Source organism: Muscardinus avellanarius, assembly GCF_963383645.1.
Source record: "Muscardinus avellanarius genome assembly, chromosome: 2".
Lineage (NCBI taxonomy): Eukaryota > Metazoa > Chordata > Mammalia > Rodentia > Gliridae > Muscardinus > Muscardinus avellanarius.
This window is the reverse complement of record NC_137787.1, coordinates 165,669,506-165,695,461: the sequence shown is the minus strand read 5'-3', so window position 1 is coordinate 165,695,461 and position 25,956 is coordinate 165,669,506. Positions and strand designations below refer to the sequence as shown.

The window sequence follows — 25,956 nt, the reverse complement described above, 5'->3', positions numbered from 1 at the left end:
ACACTTTAAAAAAAGGTAGTTCAATCTCATTTTCCCAAAGGTGACAAAGACCTGAATAGATGAATATAGTTATTTCCCTTTAAATAATATGATTGATAAAAGCACAATCGTTTATTTCAATAGCAATGTTATTATGGTTGGAATACTGGGCAACTAGACAGTATGGATGAAAAAAATCAATATGTTTAATTGTTTGGGAAATGGTTCATTGGTTAAAAATATTTTAGCTGGTTCAGAGAAATTAGTCCACAAAAATCCATTTGTTGTTATTAACAACCGTTAGATTGAGTGACAGTGTCTCCAGTCAGAAGCTGTGCAGTTATTAGTTCCAAGTTGACTCTGCTGCTGAGGAATTGCAGCAAGTGTCCCTCACAGAGTAAGAGATCGTAGTGAGCTCTCAGGAACATGGCTTGGGAGGGATGGAATCCCATACCTCAAGCGCCAAACTGTACACAATGAAGGAAACTGAGAAAAAGCATGAGGTGACAGCCAGCCTTGTAGTCAAAAAGACCTAAGGAAAGGGACATGGCGATCTGTTAATGGGATTCATTCTTTTTGATGCAGCAGTGTTTCAGGATATTACAAAGAAGAACATCAGCTAACATTTCTAAGGCAAATGAAGGTATGCACAGCTTTTCTATGTCTTTATTATGTTGATCTTCATGGTAAGCCCATTTTATAATTGGGGAAACTGAGGCACGCAGATATTGGATTATTTGGATTGAGGCAATCAGTTCAGGACTTCTCAGTCCCTTTGCCTTCGTACGCCTTGCTTTGCCCATGACAGCAATCTTTTTAGCTCACCATAATTTATGAAGTGGATGGGAGTTAAACTAGCTAACAAGGGTGGCATAAATTTATAAGGATTAAGATTCAAAATGCAAATATGTAGCTTTTTCCATACAAAGTTAAGATAAATGTGATAAAATCAATTAAATTGACTTTTGGTTTTCTGTAGAACTCATCTTTAGTAAAGAGACATTTTTCATTAGGTGAAAGTTATTTTCTGCCTCTGAGATCACTGACAATTTGCATTGTCTCAAGAAGTTTTCTCTAAAATAAAACAAGTTTAGTTTTCTAAAATGAAAATACAAACATTTATTTAAAGGGATAATCAGTTATGAGAAAAATGCTAATTAAGCTTTACCTTTAGTATTAAATGACTGATTTCAAAAGGAATAAAATTAATATGTTTTAGTGGCAGGAAAGCAGTATTAGACTGAGACTGATCCTCTAGTCTCAACTACCATTTCTTCTTGTTATGACCTTGACAATTTACTTTAAATGCTAAGGTCTATTCTGTGGCTGATATGTTTATCTTATCAAGATGGTAAAATATATTTTTTTTTCTGTGAGTGGACACCTACCTTCCCCACACAAAAACACACTTATACAGATATACCTTAAGTTTTTATGGTCCATGTGTACATATATGCATGGACTTTGGAGCCAGAATTTCTGGGTTCAAATTTCCATGCTGCTGTTTACTATTTGTATAATGCTGGCTATAAATATTAATATCTTTAATTTTTTGTATTCCCAATCTGTAAACTAGATAATGCTGCTAATATTCACCTGATAGACTTGTTATGTGGACTAAGTAAATTAAAGAATGTAAAGAATTTAGAATGGTGACTGGCAAGAGACCTAGTGATGAATCCTGTTTGTAGTTTTTACAATTATGCACACATTTAACGAATTAGAAGACCTTGCAATGATATTCATTGTTAGTAAGAATTAAAATACCTTGGATGATTTAAAAAAGTATTCCCCAAGGCCAAGAATACAGTTTTCATATATGCCCCATACTTCTTTGTTTAGGTATAATTTAAGTTAGTAAATGTAAACTATATTCAACAGATTTTGCAGAACATTTAAAAAACCTATGGCAGGTTGTGAAATTTTTCCTTTTATAATTTAAAAAGTATAGTTTAAATAGATAAATTTGTAGCCACATATTATGTAATATTATTTATCTCCTTCAAACTTAAGTTAAAGATAACCTAGTTATTTTGACTCAAATTTAAGATAAATCTCTTATATATTCTTAATTTTTTATTCTATTTTGGCAAATGTTTTTAATATAATTTTCATACAGTGTGAAGTAACTACAGACTCTTCTAATTCACGTATAATCACACTCCTGAGATAGTAAATCTCCAAACATAGTTCCACTTAAGCTCACTAATTACACCTATAAAACGATGAATGATGGCTACAAATTATTGGATCTGACTCTCATTCTTTATTTATTTCTCCCTGGGAGAAAGCGTGCTGGATGGGGATATTTTAGGCCATAAATTATTCCCATACATGTTCAGGTGTGCTGTGTTTAACTTTGATTCCATACTATGGTTTTACATTAATTTATGAAGACTTATGAAGTCATTGTAACAGAATTAAGGACCAGTTATTTGGTATTCAAGCACTCACTTGTATTAGTAATTTCAGTGCCTTTTTTTTTTTTCTCTCAATGGCTTGTAGGCCTGTACTGATTCATATGGTTTTAGTCCTATCTGATCCAAGTTGTTATTGTCTTTTGTCTGGTTTTAATAAATTTCTCCGGCAGAGTTTTATGAAATTTCACAATCTAGGCCTTCTGCCTAGTTAAAGGGTTGGTAATGAAAAGAAATTTCAGAAATGATAAAGATTAGATATAAGACAACAGGAATGGAATGCACATTTCTCTTCTATACCAACAGATGGCACTGAGTTCCAGCCAACTGTTGTCCAAGTGGGACCAAAAGGCCCAATACTGCCATATTCATTTTCTAAAGGAACTCAGAAATACATATTTTTATGTAAAAGTAGAGAATTTTTAAAATGTTGTAGAATTCTGAACAAGATGCAGGTATATTTAAATTCTTTGAAAATAGTAATACAGATAAAAGGCCTGTGAATCACAAGCAGCCTGTAATATAACACAGTATTTCAACATATAAACCATATTGAAAATAGCAAGTCATGCAGTCACACATGAAGGGAAAGTCAACAAAGCTTTTATGAATGAATGCAGCATCTACGTACCCTGGTTAGACATACTTTTAAGATTATATTTTGAAGCCCACTTGCCCATATTTTCTTTTAAATTTGTACAGTTCAGATTAATTCCACTGTGTTAGGAACTTACTTGGTATGAGTATGGAAAGAATAAAAACACTCAACATTTTATAGATTTGAATTATTCTTCTTAAGTACTAGGATGAGAAACATTTTAAAGCAATCTCAGCCGGGCGTCGTGGTGCACTCTCGTAATACCCGCGCTTGGGAGGCTGAGACAGTAGGATCGCACAGTTTCAAAGCCAGCCTCAGCTACTTAGAGCCTGTTTCGAAATAAAATACAAAATAGGTGTCTGGGAGTATAACCCGGAGGTAGAAAGTCTCTGGGTTCTACTCTCAGTACCACACACACAAAAGCAATCTCAGAAGTTACTTTAAAAGAGTTGATTAATCATATACTATTACTAATAAGCTTATATTTCCCTAAGAACTCAGAATCAATCCTGAATGTATTCTCACAAGTGAAAATATGTCAAAGTCTCTTTGAATTAAAAGAGTAGAGTAAATGTGATAAATAAAAAAGAAACATCTGTGGAATTAATGTCACATTTTTATAGTCTATCACTTGATACAAATCTCTTTTAAGTGAAGATTTTTTCCCAGATGGGATCCCACTGAGGTATATCACATTTAAACTTAGTCTCCAAGGGTTACAAGTAGTAGAATCAGTATGTGACTACAATAAGATTTCTCCATAGTATTTTGTTATATATATTTATTTTATTGTAGTCTAAAAATGAAAATTTGAAATACAAGCAGCATGTAACCAGTGACTTATTGCTCCTGTTTATACTTACTAATATAACGAATGAAAGCAGGTAGCTTCCTTACACTAATCACTGATCTAATTTGGATTCAAACCATAAACAGGAATTTACTGGCTTTAAAAAAGAAATGTCCTTGTCAGAGTTAAATCAAGAGCACGGGAGTGGTCATCAACACCAATTGGTCAGCCATCCAGAGGAGGTATCAAGACACTAAAGGATGAAAGCTGCCATGTTAAACAGTGTAATAAACCTCATTTTGTTAAAAACCTGGGAGTAGAGTTTAGATTCTACATTCTGACATCCCCTAATTGTACCTAAGACTCCAACTCACTGATTCCAAAAGTACTGATAACGTTTATCTAACCAGCGAAAATGTTATAAAAATTAATTCTTGAGTTGTTATAAATTAACATAGAAAAATTGGTGATTTTTTTTTTAGTTTACTTATGTACTTAAGTTTCAGTGTAACTAGAATTTTGTTTTTTTTTGTTTCTGGTAAGCCCATTAGCATTGATATACTATATTATTGTGTAAATATTTAGATTGGTGAGCTCCTGCTTGTATTTCAAATGTAGATGCTGGTTGCCTTGTTTTGAATAGTATTTCAATGTGTGACTCTATTCCTTTGTGAGAAAATTAGAACATGAACATTTATTTAAACCCAACAATTCTGACAGCTCAGCTCCTTTACATGTTATTCTTACAAAACAAAGGAAACACAAAAACCTTTCCAATTATTTCTTTAATGTTAAAAAAATTATAGTCAACCAAGAGGTAAAATTTTATTTCACAGGCTTTTCTATTTTAACAATTGCAGTGCTTTAACATAACATATTGTACAATAAGTACATGCAATTTTAGTAATATTTAATATGATAAGAAATTATTATTTAGGTTTTTGAGAAATTTAAAAATAAAGAACAGTATTTTTCTTACTGGCGATATTGATGTTATCTTCCTTTTCCTTTTTCCTCCTGAGGTACTGGGGATCGAATGTAGGGGCATTTGACCTCCAAGTTACACCCCTAGCCCTATTTTTTACTCTTGATTTTTGAAACAGGGTCTCACTAAGCTGTGGATGGCCTTGCTAAATAGCTGAGGCTGGCTTCGAACCTGTGAGATCCTACTGTTTTGCTTCTTAAGTACTGGAATTACAAGTGTGCACTACCACTCCCGGCCGACATTTATGATTTTTGAATAAAATGAGTTAGCAACATCACAAACATAAAAATATATAATACCAGAATTTATTTCTCTGTTTTGAGATTAATTTAAATTTTTATTTAAATTGATAATGCATAATTATAGACATTAGTGGAACACAAAGTCAAATGTTATGATTTATGAATATAATATGCAATGAATAAATCAAACTTGTCAATATATTTATAACCTCAAGTATTTGACTGTCTATAGCTAGGACATTTGAAATTTGTTTTTAAATTTTTTAAAATATACTTTAAAAACTTAGTGAGATTCAAAGTGATACAAACACAGAAGCAATCAGCACTTAATGTGTTTCTCTCTGGATTCCTCCCTGTTCCCTCCTCACCATACATGTTAGTGAGATTGGGAGTGATACCTTCCTATGTGGACATAGCCTTATTTGAGCTGTTTCTTTCATCAGTTTTTCTTTCCTTCTTACCTTCGTTCTTCCATCTCTTTCCACTATTCTACTGGTCTCTCATTTATCTGAAGTCCCTTTTGTTTCCTCGTTTCTCTCTCGCTTCCTTATATGAGAAAAAACATACTCTGGATCTTCTGAGAAGCCGTACTGTCAACATATTTTCTATAACTTTTGCAAACAGAAGAGATGTAGATATTGTGATTGCTACTGAGGATGACATTGGACAGATACCGAAATAATATTTATTAATATAAAAATCTGCCTTTCTTGTTTTTGTTAAATCTAAACCCAATATGATAAATCCTTATTAATAGCAACATTAATAAGAGATATTCATAGACAGTGAGAATAAAAACTATGAATATAATTAATTTAGAAATGAGGCAGTGGGGATTCGAATTTTGGTGTGATACCAGGAGTACACTTGAGAGGCACATTTGAAATGCAAGTAATAAATCCAATTGTAGGACTTAGAATGTGAAAATACAAAACAGCGGTTGATCATTTGAAACAGGCTAAAATAGGTTATGAATTTGGGCTTGCTGATGCTGATGTGATATGCAAATGCCACATCTAGGTAAAATTGTAAAGTAAGCATCTGTGTGGATGTGGAACTAGAGTTTGAATATGTACACACACACACACACACACACACACACACACACACACAATTTTGAACACCATTAAAGATGATGAGATCCCATACCTCAAAAACATTGCATCTCTTTATATTATTTTGGTTTTATCAAGCCACTTTCCACCACGTTCTTCTCTAAAGAAATGTCCACATAATAAGCCCTACAAATGTAGTAACTTTGAGAGCCCAAGTATGTTCAACTGGTTATAAATTAAAATATTTTGTAATATTTTATACAATTCTTTTATGTAATGAATGGACCGATATTTTACAAAAATGGTGAAACATAATGTACTTGTTTTGATCACAATTGGAAAAGAAAGGTTGAATTTTGTCCATTAAAGTAAGTATAATAAAATGGAGACCAAAAAATTTAGTGTTAGCTTATATAGATGAAATTAGAATAGTGAATGATAAAAATACATGCAGCATGTTAGATAGTTCTTATATTGAGTTATTTTGCATCTTTGTTGATTCTGCAATTTTATCTATGACAAACTGTCAATTCAACTCTTGCATTAAGAGGCATGTATTTTTCATGATATTGTTTCATATGGCAATATGTTGGGTATCAGTCCTTTCAAGTAATCAAACTGCAGAGCCATAAACAAAAAAGCTGTAATAATTTACTCTCATGTAAGCTTTTACCTCTGATGCATAGGTGTTTTTTGTAATAATTTGAACAGTATAATGCATTCTTATTTTGATGAAGAGAAAGTAAAAATTATTCTTTAGACTTGGAAAGAAAAAATACTCAAGTAATAGTGTTCTGAATGATGACAGAAAACATGTGGGTTATGCCAAGATAATACTAGCATTATACTTTATTTTAAGCTTTAGGAGTATCTTGATTTATCAGTACATAATACATATGGCAGTATACCCACCAAGTGTCAGGGTAAGGCTGAAACAGAGTTTTCAACTGAGCCCTGTAATAGTATAGAACAAGAACCAGACATGTTGAAGATGCATGATAAATTTGTGAACTCCTATGTCAGCCAGCCTGTACAACACACACACACACACACACACACACACACACACACACACACACAAGAATGGGCAATATTTATTATCCAAGACTTACAAATTAATATTTGTATAGCTATGCAAGTATGTAAGAAGGAATGGAACTGAGGTTTCTCCAGTTTGAAATGGAGATAGGGAATAACAAATTTTAAGATAAAATATAGGCATTTGGGGCCAAACAATTTGTATTTATCTGAACACAACTGTGAATTATCCCCAAAAGACTAATACAGAATCTCTATGGTAGAAAAATAAAGATTTTTTATTATTAAGTGTGCTTGACATAACCTAGATGAGTTTCTTAAATTCATAATGCTTCGTGCAGTCTAAGCTTAAGATATAATGATCTACATGGTGGCATAAGTTAATTTTATTCATGTCACAATTGCTAGTGATGGGAAAATAAGGCAGTACTGACAGTAACCACAGCCACAAGCTATTAATTTTAATAGAAATAGTGGCCTATGTTACCGTGACCCAGGGCACAATTTCACAGTGGGCATGAAATATACATATATCAGCATTTATCTTCTTTATAAATATATGTACATTTATTATAGTATACTTCAAATGTTGTAAATTGCCCATGTTTATTTTTTGAAACTATTTTAAAGAAATTTGGCAATCTTTTAGAATTTAACATATGCTGAGAAGAAACCAGAATTTAGGTAAAAGTCCAGTGTTCAGAAGCTTCTTGAAATTCATTGTTTCTAGAGACAGAGATGACTTGTAAAATGTGAACTTGTCCATTAGCATTGCATAATTTTTGGATAACATATTTTTTTTATTGCTTTCCATTTAGAAAGCTATTAGTGTCTTACATTTGTTATTTTTTTGTGGCCAGTTTGTTGATATTTTCAAAATTAATTTGCAGAGGATTGTTTCCTTAGAAAACATGCAGTATTATAAACAACAGTTTTAAAAATTATAAGAAACCATATTTAATCAAAACTTATCCCAGCCAATCACTATTATTAATTCAAAAGTTCTGAAGGACATCAATTAGACTGTCTTCCATCTTACCCAATTTAGTATCTTTTCAGATTTTTTTTTTTTTTGAGGTACTGGAGATGAAACCCAGGGACATTCTACCTCCAAGCTGTTTTCCCGACCCTATATTTTATTCTTCATTTTGAAACTGGGAACCATGATCCTCTGGTCTCAGCCTCCCGAATGCTGGGATTACAAGCATGTGCCACCATGCCTGGCTCTTTTTAACAAACAGGTGTACATTATAGTTTTTCTCTTTTCCTTTTTAGTAATTCATTATATTCCAGGAATTGGGAAATATATGATTGTCATAGTGCATCAAGTGACCTGATACTATATTACTCTTAAATTTAATCTGATGATTAAGCTGTGGACAATTATGTTTTTACTTTTGACAAGGTTGTCTCTTATTATGAAATAATATTACCCATTTTTAAAAACACTATTTTATTTCTAATAGAATCAAAGTGATCTAGGGCAATACAAGTCAATTTCATACCACTTACTAAAGGAAAATCTGTTTGCATGTTTGTGTTTGGCAAGACAAATGTTTTGTGATTTAGAATAATTTATTCCATTATAAAAATAAATTTTGCTTTGGTTTGGTTTTGCATAATTCTGCCAGGCATGGTGGTGCATGCTTGTAATCCCAGCACTTGGGAGGCTGAGATGGGAGGATCATGGTTAAGGCCCTGCTTCAAGATAAAAAATGAAAAAAAGGGCTGGGGGTGTAGCTTGGAGGTAGAATGCCCCTGGGTTCCATCCCCAGTACCACACACACACACACACACACACACACACACACACACACACATATTATTCTGGGTAATATGCAGGTTGGCCTCACTGTTTCTCTGAACAGAGGGCAGGCCTCTAGTAGAATTCACAGGAGAATTTGTTTTGTTGAGTTTACATGGCATATAGGCTTATCAATATTTCATGTGCTCCAGAAGAAAATAAACTGAGGCCTAGCAGCACATTGTACAGCATAAAAACTAAAATTTTACCTAAAATATTAACCTGTAAATCTTTTTCAATATATTTAATCACACAAAAAGTAAGACTCTTAATGGCACACACACAAAAAAATCACTTCTGTATATCATTGCTTAGCCCTGCATGGTGGTGCATGCCTGTGATCCCCGTACTTGTGAGGCTGAGGCAGGAGGATTGCAGGTTCAAGGACAGACTCAGTAATATAGGGAGACTCTCAGGAATCTAGAAGGACCCTGTTTCAAGACAAAAGTTAAAAAAGACTGGAGGTATAGCTGGGAGGTAGAATCCCCAGTAATAAATAAACAAACAAATAAGCCGGGTGTGGTGGTGCATACTTGTAATCCCAGCATTGGGAGGCTGAGACTGGAGGATCGTGGTTCATGGACAGCCTCAGTTACTTAGTGAGGCCCTCCGCAACTTAGTGAGAACCTGTTTCAAAATAAACAATATAAAAATAGGACAGGGGGTGTAGCTCGGAGGTCAAATGCCTCTGGGTTCTATCCCCAGACCCGAAAAACAAAAACAAAAACAAAAACAATCAATCATGTTATTTCTTCAAACATTTGCTACCCAACTCTCTGTATTATGAGAAATCTGGGAAAAGCTCATCTAGATTCTTTGCTGTGTGGTCACCCTCAGGCTGCAGTGCAAGTTGGCAGGGGCTATATTCATTCCTAAATTCTCCTGGGGTAGGCTCATATCTAAACACACTCATGGGCCTGTTGGCTTGCTTCTCATCAGCCAAAATATTGAACTGACATTTCTTGCTGGCCATTGGCTAGAAGTGTCATCAGTTCTGAGACATGTGGGACTATCCACAGGGAAGCTCACTGAATGGCAGCTTTCTTCATCAGACTGAGGAAGTGCATCTAGACTGTGTAAACTTGTAAGTTGGTCATTTTACAACCTAAACTTGAAAAGTGACATCCTATTACTTTTTTCCATATTTTATTTTATTTATATGTGGAACATATTGAATCCTATTACTTTTTGACATAGTCTTTTCATTAAAAGCAAGCCATTAGGTACTGCCCACACTTTAAGGGAAGAGATCACATAAGAATGTGAATGGAGGAGGCAAGGGTCATTGCTGGCCAATGTAGAGAATGCCTACTATAGAGGGCTGTGCAGAAAATAAAATTATCAAGTTGCCTGGTGAGATTGGAAATGGGACAAGGACTATTACAAAGACCAAATATTTAATGAACTCAGAAATGTAGGTTAAAGGTAGACCAGATGTCCATATCAGTCTTTGAAGTCAGCCTCACACCTGGCTGGTAAACTTTGTCTGATTAACTCTACTTTCTCTAAGCTTCAATTCAGGACAAACACACCTCTGCTTCTCATGTTCTTTCTTTAAATATTTCTATGCACATGGTTTCTTGTCTGCTTGCTAAGGTGCTCTCTAATAAAACTTTGCACATCTCTGAACTGATTCGTCATGTGTTAAATTTAAGGTTGAGTGCACAGACTACTTTAATAGTTCTTGTATAGCCTGTAATTGTTCTCACCCACATGCTGTCTAAACAATATTAGATGATTCTGTTAGATAAGATGTAAAGACAAGCTATTCCCCCACAAAAGTGTCATTTCTTTCACTAAAATATCTATTTACTAAAATATTAGATTTTTCATTGACATTTCCTAAATTCTTTGTCAAATTTAGCCCTAGAACCAAAGTTTGGTTCAGCACTGTGTAAATATGTTAAATAAGGCTCTAGAGATTTAGAACTTCATTTGCTTACAATTACTTCCCTGAACAAATATAACCTTTATTGAAATTGCCAGATTAGACATGCTATAGAAAATATAAAAATAGCAAAAGCTAAATTCTTTAAAAGATGATTTTTTTCTTACAAACTTAGAAGAAAATAACAAGGCTCTGACAAAAGCTGCCCTTCTAATTGCCACTTTCCCTCCCCCTCAGACATATCACATATATTCTGAAAAACTCAATTTATTCACAGTATTTTGCCCGTCTTTTGCAGTTTTGAGAGGATACAAAGGCTTGGTTTAAAAGATCCTTACTTCCCTTTTTGGTAGCATCTTATTTTATCAAACAAGGGACCACTTTTCTTCAATGTACGGTTTGAACAAAGCATAATAAAATGTACACTCACCTCTCAGGTATAGATATATTCCAAATGATTATCTCTTTCTATTCCCATTTTTTTTCATTTTCTTTTCCCCAGAAAGCAAGAGATAAATGGAGAAACTAATGAGAGATTTCATTGCATTTCACTTTGCTAAAGTTGGGAGGTCTCACCTTCCAATCAGGACAAGGTAACCTAAGTGCAAAGTAACCCGTTCTCACTTGCTGGTACATTAACCACTCTGATGGTTTCTAGCTTCTCACTAATGAATGTTTAATTAGAACACACACACACACACACACACACACACACACACACACACAACCTAAAGTAGACCTTTCAGAAATATGTTTTTCTTTATAGAAATAAAACATTAATATGTCTGTGTTCTGCATTTTGCTTTTGTTTTTCATAAAATTTTTTAAGACAACTTTGCACTCAGCTTTAGAGGGATGATTCTCTAACAGCAACATTATTCCTATCTGCACATTGCTGTATACAGCCCCAACCAAATAACTGGTAATAGAGTCAAGCAGACTGCATAGACTTTACACTTATAAATTTACCATTAAAACATGGACCAATAGACCAGAACCTAACTTACTTCCACACCCTTAGTCCAGTAAGTTTCATGAATCTGAAGCTTCTTTGGAGAACTCTGTTAAGAAAATCAATAACCATTTTTTACTATCTAATACTTAAATAGAGCTTCTGTGAAGCCTTATTCATAAGCAGAAAAACACTTTTCATGGAACTACTGTTCATAAAAGTAATATAATCAGTGAAACAGTGTATATGGATAGCAAAGAAAGCAAAATTTCAATTTTCTATTAATAAATATCTGGTATTGCTGATATATTGAAATTTTATTTCACTGAGGCAAACTGTTTTTTATCTTGTTTTACCCATAAGGAAATGACAAATATTTGAGGCAATAAATATTTTTAACCTCTTCAAACATTATGGTATGTATGTATGTACTGAAGGCATACCTCAGGGATATGTATAATTTTTTATTTCTATGTGTCAGTTAATAAAAATAAAATTAATATTGAAAAGTCCAAAGTATAATACTGTCATAAATCTTTTACCAAGATTCATTGCTTACTCATATTTTCTCCCACATACTTTATTAATTTCTCTATCTAGTATTTTCTTAATTTTTGAGAATTCAATGTATATATCATGGCCCTTTACCATATTTATTTCAGGAAGTATTTACAATAAGTTGTTCTCATAAAAAACATAGTTTACTAGTTCAGTAAATATTTTACTGACACAATACTTTAGTCTGAAATCTAAATTTCAGTTTTGTCATTTGACCCAAGGATATCCTTTTATAGGATTTGTTTCCCTTCATTGCTGAATCAAATCAGGATTAAATATTTAATTGCTAGGTCTCTTTAGTCTCTTTAATGTTCAACATATCTTTTACTTTATCAAACTAATGCTTAACATAGATTTTTTTAGGAATACCATCCTTTGCTTTTTATAGAATGTTTCTCCTTTTGCATCTGATTGGGTTCAGGTCTTTTTTATTTTCATTTTTTATTATTTTTTTTTTGTGGTGCTGGAGATTGTACCTAGGAGCATTTTACCTCTGAGCTACACTCCCAGCCCTATTTTTTATTCTTTATTTTGAAATAGGGTCTCACTAAGTTGTGGAAGGCTTCACCAAGTATCTGAGGCTGACTGCAAGCCTGAGATCCTTCTGTCTCAGCTGCCCTAGTACTGGGATTACCTGCATCCATCACTATTCCCAGCTTCAGGATATGTGTTCTAAACCAAGGTACTAAGCCCAACTGAGACTGTGTTCTTACAGTTTAACATCCAGAAGCATATAATGTCCTTCTTTCCCTCATTTTGTGATACTAGTTTTGATATGTCCTTTCAAGTATTTTCCAGATTCCAGGCTATGTCCAAGGTACTAAAAGTATACAAAGTCATATGGTTTGTTATTTCTAATAGAGATGATGGCCAAACTTTAAGCATTTTTTTTTTTTGCTGAAATATTGAAAACTCTTTCGGAAAAGTAAAAGCTTCTTTTTTTTTCATCCAAAGCAAATAGTGTTAACAACATTTGAGTTATAATAATATAATATGTGAGATCCATGAATTTAGGCCATTCATTCACACCTGAAGCATTTTTGTCAAAAGGGTTTTATTGCCATCTACATAGACAAACAGTAGATTGGTTATTATCATCACTTGTAATAATTGCACTTGGTTGTAGTCATGGTAATATGAATTCAAGAACACTCACTTTTTGCATACATGTTAATAGATGAAACTCCAGGATTTAGATTTTCATTCTGTTTGGGAAAGATTCTTCTATATTAAACAAAATGTCTTTAGTATCCAGTAAAGTAAGATCATCTCCCATTTGGCAGTAAATTTCTCTTTGCTCAAAGATATCACCAAGGTAGTTGAGCTTAAAACCCAGGCAAAGGGTCTCTTCTTTCAGATATTCACAAGAATTACACTTCTAGGTTGAACTGTGATATAGTAAGCTAAGCTGGTCATTTAGGAAAATGTACTTTGCTTAAGGCTGGAGTCAACGAACTCCACGAGATTAACTATCTCCATCTATAGGTCTTCCAATGCCTTTTCTGCACATTAGTTAGTTTAATCTTCATTGCTGGTCTGTATATTTAGTTTCCCATTTATAAGAAAAGTTATGATCACATCCACTTGACCAGTAAGTAACAATAAATCTTCATGATTTAATTTCACCATCTCCAAATTTTCAAATTTTTAAAGTTTATCTTTCTCCTAGCAACTTGTTCTAACCTGGGGTCTAGTGTAAAATTCCCTCATAGAAATTATGTTTTAATTTCACTAACATTGTCTAAAAAAGTAGTTTCCTTATTAACCTTTGCATTATAGCTTTATATTATCTTCTGTTCTCAAAATATGTTTTAAGCAGAGTGTGTTTTCTCATGTACTTTCTTCTTAGAAGAAAAAAAAATAACTAAAAACAGTTCTTGATGACATTTTTTCTTCATCCTAGCCACAATCAAGAGATTTATTTTAGAGACTGGAAGTGTTCTCAGTGGTACAGGCTGTCAGAAAGGCATCTAGTCCCCAGCATAAAAAAGACAGAAACAAAAACAAAAGAAATCTGTTTCATACTTTAATTCATGCTAGCTTTATAATAAAAATTGATGATGTTTTCCACCCAATTTTAACGAACTATGGCATATTGGTCTCTTTGGTAATCTATTACCTACTTCTTACATTAGTCTACATATATTGTACAGACATAATATTCTTTATTACACACAGTCTGTATCTATATTTTGCAGAACCGAAGCAGGTATTGATGGAGAAAGCATACAAAGGGAATTGGTCAATCTCTTTTTTACTTTGACCCAACTCTGTAGGCTTCATGTTCCCAGATAATCTTATATTAAAAATAAAATCAAAATTTCTACAACTTTTTTAGCTTTTGCTTTCTAATTATATTTGAACACAACTTTGAATATATTAGTATTCAAACATCTGGAAACCACTTGCACTGTTATTATCTGCATTTCATGAGAAGAAATGATGTTTACTCAGTATCTTCTTATAAATGGGCTTGTGCTGAACATCAATCTCTCTTAAAATATTTCTCATGTTCACTGTAGACTTTGTGTCTCTGCTGCTTTACTTTAGCAGTAGCAGAATGTTCTTACTCTAAATATAAAATTATAAAAAAAAGCAAGAAACAATATTTTCTTTAATTAGCTTCTTCCTTTGGGGGTTTTAGAAGAAGGGTTATGACTTGACAAAGATCCTTCCCATCTGTTTCTGTTTGTTTGCTTTTATTTTGACTTCCTTTCCTTGTCTTATCAAATATCACATGAATCATTAACATTTGTTTTCATCGCTTGTTTTGATTTCCCTTACTTCGAGTGATTAAGACATTATGTTGAAAGAGGTTCAGGGAAACTGTATTTTATATCATCGTCATATTCTTTAAATGCATATTAAACTTTCTGGATACATTATCTTACATGTTTACCCTCCACTGTGCTAATATTTCCCCCAGCTGTAGAGTAGTGGGGCATGTGTGTGCACAACTGTTCCCTGAAACCAGCAACTTCCATTAGATTACAGGTGTCTGGATATAAATTTTGAGCAAATATATGCCATTTTTAATAAGCCTACTTCTTAAGAAGAAATGCAATTTATAAAATATATGAAAGATTTTTGTAGATGTTTCTGTGGGAGTTCTATTCAAAAACTAAAAAATATGCCTATTTGCATATTTTGTGAGATATTTTCACTAGCATATTCCCTTCCTAATAATATGACATAATTTTTATACAATGATGAACTGGGTTTTTAGCATAACCAATTGAAGCAATTTGAAATTATCATAATGTATAGATTTCTTCTAATATAAAATTGTGTTACATAGTTTGATTAATATCAATCTTTATTAGCTAAAATAAATGATTAAATTATTCAATACTTTAATTTTAGGTATAGAATAAAAGATAACTTCTTTATGTATACATACATTATAGATAACAACATATAATAATACCTGCAAAAAAATTAAACCAAAATTTTAAATCTGTTATGTGAACAGAAACAACAACAGAATTTTGTGACTGAGTCCTCATTCTCTCTCCTCAGCCATTGCAAATAAATAACTATATATTTACTGGATCTGGTTTGATAGTTTCAACTTTGCTATTACAATCTGAGATTTATTTTTATAAATAATTTACAATTTTTCTTCAACTCATTATCTGTCCATATAAATCTGCATAATAATGATAAACAGTATACAAAATTCATACCTGCAATAAACTATTCAGTGATCAAGATACTTTCTAATACACCAAATTATAGCTGTAAGCATCAAATCACAATGAACTTTGAAACTATTAGGAATTTGTAATTTAAATAGTTTCACTCAACCCCTACTCCCAAATGCTTTTAATTAGAACAGAGTTTTTAATTAAGTACTCCCATGCACAAAGTTGAGCTTGATGATTTTTCTGTCATATCAACCTCCCATACAAAAGAAAATAACCATCGTGTCAAGTAAAGGTGTTTTTCTGAAACCAGGCTACAGAAATTCCATACTGATGTCCAGTTGCTAGCTGAGGCTGGGTGAGCTGAAATGCAGCTTCTGTCCCTGGGAACACAGCAAGGAGCAAATCCAGGAGGCAGTGAGCGTGACTCGGAGGCATACCATGGCTGTCAGTTGCGTAGTGGAGAAAAAGCAATATAATGAAACAGACATGAAGTTTGGATCCACACTGGATAGTCACTGCACTTCCATTTAGTAGCTCAGTGGAACTGTTCAAGATACTTCTTTGAGTATTACTAGAACATTTTTGTAAAAGGCACTAAGAACACCTATTTTATACTGAGTATGGAGGCACACACCTGCGATCCCCATACTTGGGCGGCAGAGACAGGGAGGTAACAGGTTTCAGGATAGCTTCAGTAATTTAGTGAGATCCTTAGCAACCTCATGAAACTCTGCTTCAAAACTAAAGAAAATAAAATAGGACTGGTGTGTAGCTTGGAGGTAGAATGCTCCTGGGTTTAATCCTGGGACCAAAAAAGTATCTATTTTATTGAGCTGTTAGAAAGTTTAGACAAAACCTATATAGTCTTTGTAAACAACAAGTGCTCAGTAAATATTAACTATATAGACGTTAATCATTACTGCAAGTTTGTTGGTATATTGGATCTTAATCTATTTAAATATCAAGCAATAATTACTTGGTAAATGTGTCTCATCATCAAAAATAGACTTTTTTTTTTTTTGTAGTGGTGACCAATACATGCAGACATATAAAGACATTGTAGAAAATGGAGGGAAGTATGAGGTTATCTAGTTAGTAGGTAAATATTATGCACAAAGGGCCATTCTTTTTTTTTTTTTTTTTTTTTTTTTGCGTGTATAGCTCTTTGGATTGAATCCAGGGGCATTCTACCTCTGAGTTAATATCCAGCTGTAGTTTATGTTTTATTTGAAAATACGGTCTCATTAAGTTACTGAAAGCCTTGCTAAGTTGCCAAGGCTGGATTCAAACCTGCCAACCCTTGTGTCTCCGACTCCCATGTACTGGAATCACAGGCATGCACCACTAGGCCAGGCTCAAAGGGCTACTATTAAAACAAAATGTATGAGTAAGCCCTCTGAGATACCAAATGCAAACAACATACCTCTGAATAATGAGGCCTTAGCTATAGAAACACTAGGGACTCCAATAATCTCTCTGCAGCTTGTTTACACAGGCCTTCTCTTGATGTTTGGAAAGTCGGAAGAGGAGAGCATATTGGAATATCAGAAACCTTACTATATAGCATAAAAGCATAGCATGTCTTAATTAGGAACTTGCATAGCATTCCTGGCACTCTTGCCATTCAGCATTCATTCAGGTGTTTTTTTTTTTTTTTTTTATCAGAAGACTAAGTTAGAACCGCAACCCCATAACCCAGAAGCGTCTTAACTCTCTGGGTATGTCCATGTGTAACTACTGGCTATGAGCTGTAGGGCCAGTATATTTTCTCTGGAATAGTCTAAAATTAGGTAAAAAATCTATTCTTGCATCCTTTTAGTTATGCACAAGTATGTTTCAATAAATTGCAAAATCATACAGTAGAATTGCTTTTAAGGTAGATGCTTTTAGTGAAGGGAAAGAGAGGGTCTTTCTTCTGGAGTCTGACTCTGTCTGATGTTTTTCTGCCTCTAGTTAGTTCTAAGGCACAGGATTTCTGGTGTTTAATGGTTGGTCATGAAAGTACCTTAACTGTAGCAGGTGGGAACCCATTTCGTAGATGACATCTTTAATATTTGATGCACTTGTCCATCTGTGATAAACATTATTAAAAAATTTAAAAATGTTTATTAAAAGTAAAGTGTAGTTGATCAGATACTGAGCACCTAAATATAATATTTTTATAAATGTATTTTTATAAATGTATATTATATAGGATCCATATGTAAAGATGTTTGCAAAATCATGAATAGATTTTAAAAATCAATTATAAAAATACCAATTAAAAATCTCTATATTCTGTAGAAGGCACAGACAATTAAAGAACTATTTTATATACTTTCATTTTTTTCAGTATGCAGAGGTTTAAAAGATCCATAGTGAACACTGAAATATTAATGTTGAGCAAGTGATTATTTTTTCAGATTATGTGAATGACTTTACTTAATGGAATTTGAATTGAGAGAAAGTTGAGAAGGTCTCTTTCCCTCTCTCTAATCATAGAAAAATTGTGTATTTTTAAAATAAAATGAAAATCATACTCTCAATATAATTGATTCTTTGGGAATAATAAGACACCCCAAAAGAGAACAAAGTGGGGATAAATACATTAAGGAACTAAGAATTAGAAAGTTTTGGTAAAATTATCAGCACTCTACATTTCCAGTTACTTCTATAACTTCTATTGCTAGCTTTTTTAAAAAAAGTATATGCAGCTTTATTTAGTAGAAATCATTAAATCAAAATTACCTTTAAAATGGTTCAATTTTTAACCTGGTGGTAAGTCTAAAACACTGAAATTTCTAGTTTATTCTTAGGATATCAAGCTTATTAAAAAGTTTATATGCAAAGTGAGGAGCTGAAATTTCTGCTAAAATGAAATTAACAATAATTATATATTAATATACTTACATAGTATGGAATAAAGCATAGCTTTGTCCCACAGGTGGGTGCAATCAAACTAAGTAAATGAAATTAATCAGGCCACAGTTTATGCAAACGCAATGAAGACTAGTTCACACTATGTCAGAGAGTGCTGTCAATCCACACTTAGAAGGGAGTTTTCATCAAGATCTCATGACTTCAATATTGATTATTGATTAATATTTGATTTAAGATATTCCTACCTTTAATATCTCAATGGCTATAGCTAAACTACAGTAATATTTATTAACAATGGGAGATTATAGTTTGGGGCCAAAAGAATTGACCTCTGGCATTTGGAGTGGGAAGGAAGGCGGGCGAGGCTTGTTATATGAGTTAGATAAAGCCTGGCAGCTAGTAGAAAGACAGTCCACTGACAGATCCCACACACCATCCCCCACTTCACCCCTGCAGACCTTGAGGAACTTCTGGGGTAAGGGCTACAATTCTGCCAGTCACTGCAGTTACAAGCTCCTGATATAATTTGCACTTGAATAGGCGAAAACCCCAGTCCATTCCTCTGTCCAGCAGAGGGGTCAAGGAGGGCAGAGGCTGATAGCAGCTTACTGGGTCTCCACAAAGTCCCATTTGCATCATAGAAGCTTTCTCAAAGTAGAGAGTGCCTCTATTTTACCAACAAATGTACATACATACATACATACATACATACACACACACATACAAACATACATATTTGTATTGGGCAATAATGCCTTTCTGGATTCTAGCTTCTTCCAAGGGAAATAATTCACAGAGTATGGAAAAGGAAACAACAAAAAATATTTATTAAAGTGTAAAAGAAGACATAAAAGGGGTGTGTTCCAGAGAAAAGGGCTCTGGAACAGGCCACATTCACAGTGGAAAACAGCATGGGGCTCTTCACATGGGGAAAAAAAAATACCTCTTTCCTTCTGCATACTTATTTTTGGGTAGTGTCCTTTTCTGCCATATCTTATGCATGCTCTCTCACATGTGTGCTATTTTTGCCAAGTTGGAAACTTTCCCATCCTGGGGGCCTGGGTCTAAGTGAAATTTGCAGGTATTTAGCCTTTTCATATCCCTGCAGTATTCCAACCATGGTTCTCTAACTCCATCCACACAGGGAGTTCCCTGATTCATTTCTAATGGCTGCTAAACTTTTTCTTTCAGGTACATCAAGGTCTCCAAAGTCCCTCAGGTTCATCCTAATCTTGCCCACCTGCTCATTTCTATCTAGCTACCTAACACATGATCTGTACATATATATTAAATCCAAAATCTTTGTGTAAGCTCCAAACATGTTTGAGATGTCAGACATGTTTAGATGGAAGACCAAAACACAAGTTCCTGGAGGTAAACATTTCAAACCTACAATTTAGGCTAAAATTCATGGGATAGTACAATAGAATTTGAGCATATCAATATCTCTATAAATTAATATATGGTTTTGTGTTGATGGTTATACGTTTCTTCATGTAATATTGCAGGTTGTACAAAAAACTTAGTTTAATGATGAAGGTGAGATCTGGAAATATTTAAACTTTCATTTCTATTTCAACCTACTCTAGCTTATTTCAATTTCCTTATAGTTTAATCAGTGAAAGTATCAGACATTTTTCCAACACTCACATGGCAGTATACATTTCTCAAAATTTGAAAAATCTCACTTTTCTGATCCCTTTGTCTTCTACTGCTGGTATTAAAATTTGAAAATCAGACATATTTGTCACCAATATATTCAAACTCTAGACCTCACCACAAGGTGGACAGATTGGAGGGTGTTATATTTGAAGAATAGAATAACATTTTTTGTTTGGTTGGTTTTTCATTGGATTTTGGTTTTCTCCGTTTTTTTTTTTTTGTTGTTGTTGTTTGTTTCTGCTTCATTCAAATAGTTTATGCAGTGTGTCCAAGATTTGATTTCCTTTTATTTTCCATATGACTATTTTTTCACTGGTAAAAGTTGAGCAGTATATTTACATATTAAGGTTTAATTGTTGGGTTAATCTCATTTCTGGGGAGAAAGGCTATGGTTCATGGATAATGATGAAATAACCTTGGAGACTTCCAGATAAATAGCAACAAATGTGCACAATACTTACATTACATGGCATATTTAACACTGCTGAAGTGTTAGATGGGGCTCAGTCTTTCATGATGGAGATACACCTGAGTGCATTCAGAGAAAATTTGGTTCTGCAAGCTTGGAGGAAGTAATTGTCATTCAAAAGAAATAACCTAGCTTTGCATATCTGTAAAACACACACACATACTCTTATCTATTTTCCGTGTGCTCTGGAACTGATATCAAAATAGCAAATATATATTTATGAGAACTAAAAATGCTGTATTCTTTTCAATCATTTAAATTCAATGTAATTATGAAATTAACTTGAGAATATGTCGAAAATATTGCTTTCAAAGCAAGTGGAAGTGAAATAAAAACCACATATTTTATATCAAGCTACATAGTTTTTATATTCACATTTGTTCCCAAAATGTTATGTCATTAATCATTTTTATCATTTATTTTTAGATGGAAGACTGTATTTGAAAACTACTGTCATGTACTGAATTTTCCCTGTTGAAGAAACCCATGTTATAGTAAAGAACTTTGCAGTCAGACATTCATCACTGGAAAGTTTGGAGAAAATAAAGTCCTTTTAAGGGAACTTACTCAACTTTGTGTATTAATGTTCTTTAACATTTAAGTATTCTACAAAAAAAGGAAAAAAAAGCAGTTTTCTCCATTGATTTTCACCTGTGGTTCATACATACCAGAGACCTAAGAATGTTTGTAAATGTACAAGTATCAATCTTCTTACAGTTAATAACTGCAACTTTGCTGCTGAACACTTGTATACAAGAGTTAAAAGCAGGTCTAAATAAGACCAACTTTTTTTTAAAGTGGAATGAACCATTTTTCCTCTTCTGAAAATTCTGTATCTGAGCACATCAACAGACTCTTGTAGGAGTGGTCTCCCAGACTTACAGAATTATGTCTACCCCCCTCCAAACCAGCAAGAACACATGGAAAGAACTTGTAAGGGGCAGAGAGGATCCTGAAAAAAATAAAGAGTAATATTCTGTTACATTCAACTTTAAACTCTCCAATTGTGGGTTTTATCCTGAAGATTTTTTTCACATACTTTCCAAAAAGACCAACAAATGGATGTTGACAACAGCAATGAAATAACATTTTGCGTATCTGAAAAGGAGCATTGAATATAAGCCAGAACATTTCACTGAAGGTCTCTTTTTCTTAAAAGTAAAAAAATATATATAAATATATATAAAAATGTAACATGTTTTCATTCCAAACTGGTAGTGGTATATAGAATCAAAAATAATAATGTTGCTTCTTATTCAAACTGTTGGTCACATGTACAAATATATAAACATAAAACACACAAGGAAGGTATTATGTATGCAGTAGTATACTAGAATTTAGGAAAATGACAATTTTAGAAACTATGTTTTGTCACCCTGTTGGTCAGAAAGACGTCTTTCTGGTTTTAAAGCATGCAGGCATGTAAATATTTGTCTGGAGTCACAGTATTAATGAATGAGATCTTAAGTATCTGGTGACATCAGAACTCTGTGTCAGCCACTTTTATTTGTATATTGATCCCTAGTTAGTGCCCTAAAACTGCACTACTGAGAATGGATTGTGGCTGAGCAGTGAATCAAAACACCAGAAATATTTTTATATGTTAATGCCATATTATGTTAATGTTGCTGAAAAACAAAACCTAACAAACCCTTGATGTATCAGTCCAAGACCATGTAGCCCTGAGTGATAAAGTTAAAATGTGTTGTGCTTCCCACCCTGGTCAGAGGGAAGGGTGGCTACGTGTTATTTTCACTGTCCTTTTGAAAGTTACAGTATGTGTTTTCACTTTTGTGCAGATAACTGGAAGTAAAGCTTCAAACAGTGCTTATTACACGCGAAAGTTACTTTCTCTTTGTTTTTATATATCTGGAGTTACACCTTTAAAGACTGATATAAATCAGTACACTCACTGTACATTTTATGATTTTTCTTTCATCCTAAAATTTTATTATACCATTATTTATTACCATAAAAACAAAATCTTAAGTATCTAAGAAAACTAGCTTAACGTGTTTAAAGATAGTTCTAATTGGGCAATAATTATTTGTTTAAGAAAAATTAACATTATAGATATTCTGGCACTAAGCTTCTATATTTTAGGTCTTCCTTGTAAGGCTGGAACATAATTCTTTTATGTAACTTGATATTTTAACCAGCTAAGTCCATTTTTAATACAATAAAAAGGTTATATGTACAATTCCTATTTTAGCTTGCGTAAAAAGGGAGCAATATTTTTATTTAAAATATGGTTAGTAAATGCTTTGTAGAAACTTGGTTTTCTAAGTGTAGTTCTTCCATAACTGTCTTTTCTTGTTTGAGCAGAAGAGATTCTACTCCTAGTTATATGTATTTTTGTTTGTGTTTCCCTACATGCAGTCTTTAAAGGATCACAGAATTTACAATTGGATGGATTTGTGGAAGGCTTTTGAATCATACCTTTTTTTGAGAGATCTTTTAAAAAGTCTACAACTTCCATATGTAGTAGAATTGGCCATTGCTCTGCTCCTGGAATAGAGGCACTTGTACAGTGGGGTTGAGTAATTTTAAAGTACATACTTTCAAGATCTTTGAGAATGCTTTAGTGTTTGGTTTGACAAAAAAGGAAAATTTTTAGAAAGGATTGAAGAAAAATCTATCAGCTGTATGTTGAGAGACTTTTACTAACATGTTGTAAATATTACAGTTCACAAAATGTTATTGTAAGTCTGTAACTTAATTCCCCCCCCCCCTTTTATTTTTAGTTAAACTGATTGGTTTAGAAGTTTGTGTTTTGGCATAAACAAGTAAAATTGTGCCCATTTTATGGTTTTCATGCTTTTGTAATCCTACAAATATTAACGTCTAGTTGTTCTATATTATAACCACATTTGCGCTCTATGCAAGCCCTTGGAACAGAACATACTCATCTTCATGTAGGACCTATGAAAATTGTCTATTTTTATCTATATATTTAAAGTTTTCTAAAAATGATAAAAGGTTATTACGAATTTTGTTGTACAAAACCTGTACAAAAATCTGTTTTTACATCATAATGCAAGAATTGGAAATTTTTCTATGGTAGCCTAGTTATTTGAGCCTGGTTTCAATGTGAGAACCACGTTTACTGTTATTGTATTTAATTTTCTTTTTCTTTTCAACAATCTCCTAATAAAAATGTCTGAAATCTCTCTGTGACTTTATTTATAGTTCGTCTTTATTAAATTTTGTGAAATGCATGGCATTGAAGGAATATTTACTTTCTAATGGGAGGCATCTAAAAACAACATAAGTCAGCTCTTTGCAATGCGAAGGGAACAATGCTCACTGATTTTATTTAACATGCAACTGCTTCTATCTCTAATATGAATTACTGTGGTGAAAAACATCATAAAAGCACACTCTGTAGTTATTGTTTAACAAGCAGATTTCCCATATTTTGTTTCTTGCCAGCTAAGCAAACTGCCCACATATACATGATTTATTTATGTACATTTCTCAGTTTATGAAGCTGTTATTTGTACCTTTTTCCTTTATATTCTTATATTCCCATGATTCTTATTTCACAAAGCTTTGTGCTGAATAATGTAAAGTAGACATGTTGATGGAACAAAATATATTATTCCCATATCTATAAGAGTGTAGATTTGTAATTCTAACTCAGTGTTTTGCTTTCAATTCTATCATTGGGAAAAATGCCTTTAGTAACTTTGAAATTACAATATTCTTTAATAATATATATATAAACATTTTAATCAATCAAGAATATAACATTTGAAGGAATATTGGGTTGCTATCTTTGTAACTATTCTAAACATTCTCAAGAGAATGGAAAATGGCTTCTGTGTCTAAAGGAATTACTTCTCTGAATTCTTGAAAAAATTATGATTTTTCCCAAATAAAACCTAACATGCTTGTGTGACTTTTTGAACACAGTTTTGTCTCTGTCATTATATGCTTATGTCAGTTAATACTTGTATTAGTACATCATAAAACTTCTGGATGTTGGTGGAATTCAGTGATAATTTAGGATTTTTCATGGAAAAAGTCTTCTCTAGCTCCCAATGTGTTTGCATTAAAACTAGCAAATTTACAATCGGCACAAAGCCATTTATTACTGGAGGAGAGTATCTCACTCATATAAATTACATGGATTTCATTTTTAAAACATAAGAAAGATGATAATAGAATCAAGACATTATTGTAAACTGCAGTGTAAAAATTATCAGTTCTCCTCATGTGCAGGCTTGGTGCCAGCATTTATCTTTAATATGTGCAACTGGCATATATAAAAAAAAACTGAATTGATCCTCATTTATTCATTTGAGCATATTCTTTCACACAGACTCTATGATGCACATAACATGGCATTTCAGAATAATGACTGAAGTTGGAAACATAGTTGTTGTCCCCGAAGAGCTTATAATTTTGTTGGAATAGGGAATTGTACTTTCAGGGAAAAAGAAAAAAGATTGGCCAAGCATCTTTTGCTCTGTAGTAAATGTAGAAATAGTAAAGAGTCACCTAATGGCACATTTTGTAATTTAACCTGCTGGAGGACAGACAGTACAGATGATTTAGGAGTCAGCCAATTGAGTAGGAATTGAGAAAAAGTAAATATATATTTCCCTGTAGGCAAAACACCATATTGGTTATTTTTGCATGATGTGTATGTCAACCACATTATTCTTTTCATTCTTTAATTTTATTTTATGTGTTCTAGGGATTGAACACAGGGGAATTCGACCTCTGGGTTATACCTCCAGACTAATTTTATACATATACAGGGTCTTGCTAAGTTGCTGAGTTTGATCTTGTTTGAACTTGAAATCCTCCCATCTCAGCTTCTCAAGTACTGGGATTACAAGCGTGCCCACCACACACAGCTTACCTATTATTGTTTTTAATCAAAGGTTCTGAGCTTTGTTTTAAAGTACACAACCCGTTTTATCACAGATACAAATAATTCTATCAACAAGCAATAAACTCCTGATGTGGTCAGACTGTTGACAATATATAAACAATACTTCATCC

At 33.1% G+C, this 25,956-nt stretch overlaps 1 protein-coding gene across 5 annotated transcripts in view; it reads left to right on the top strand.

Annotated features, from left to right (window-relative positions):
- Positions 1-21,407, top strand: part of DACH1 (dachshund family transcription factor 1) — a gene marked incomplete at both ends in the record, with an annotated part of 402,920 nt that extends 381,513 nt beyond the window's left edge. For all 5 annotated transcript variants that reach the window (XM_080688907.1, XM_080688905.1, XM_080688906.1 and 2 more), the window contains one exon: positions 21,370-21,407. In XM_080688907.1, the coding sequence (XP_080545033.1) occupies positions 21,370-21,407 (38 nt within the window). The remainder of the gene's footprint in view (positions 1-21,369) is intronic.
- Positions 21,408-25,956: the final 4,549 nt, after the last annotated feature.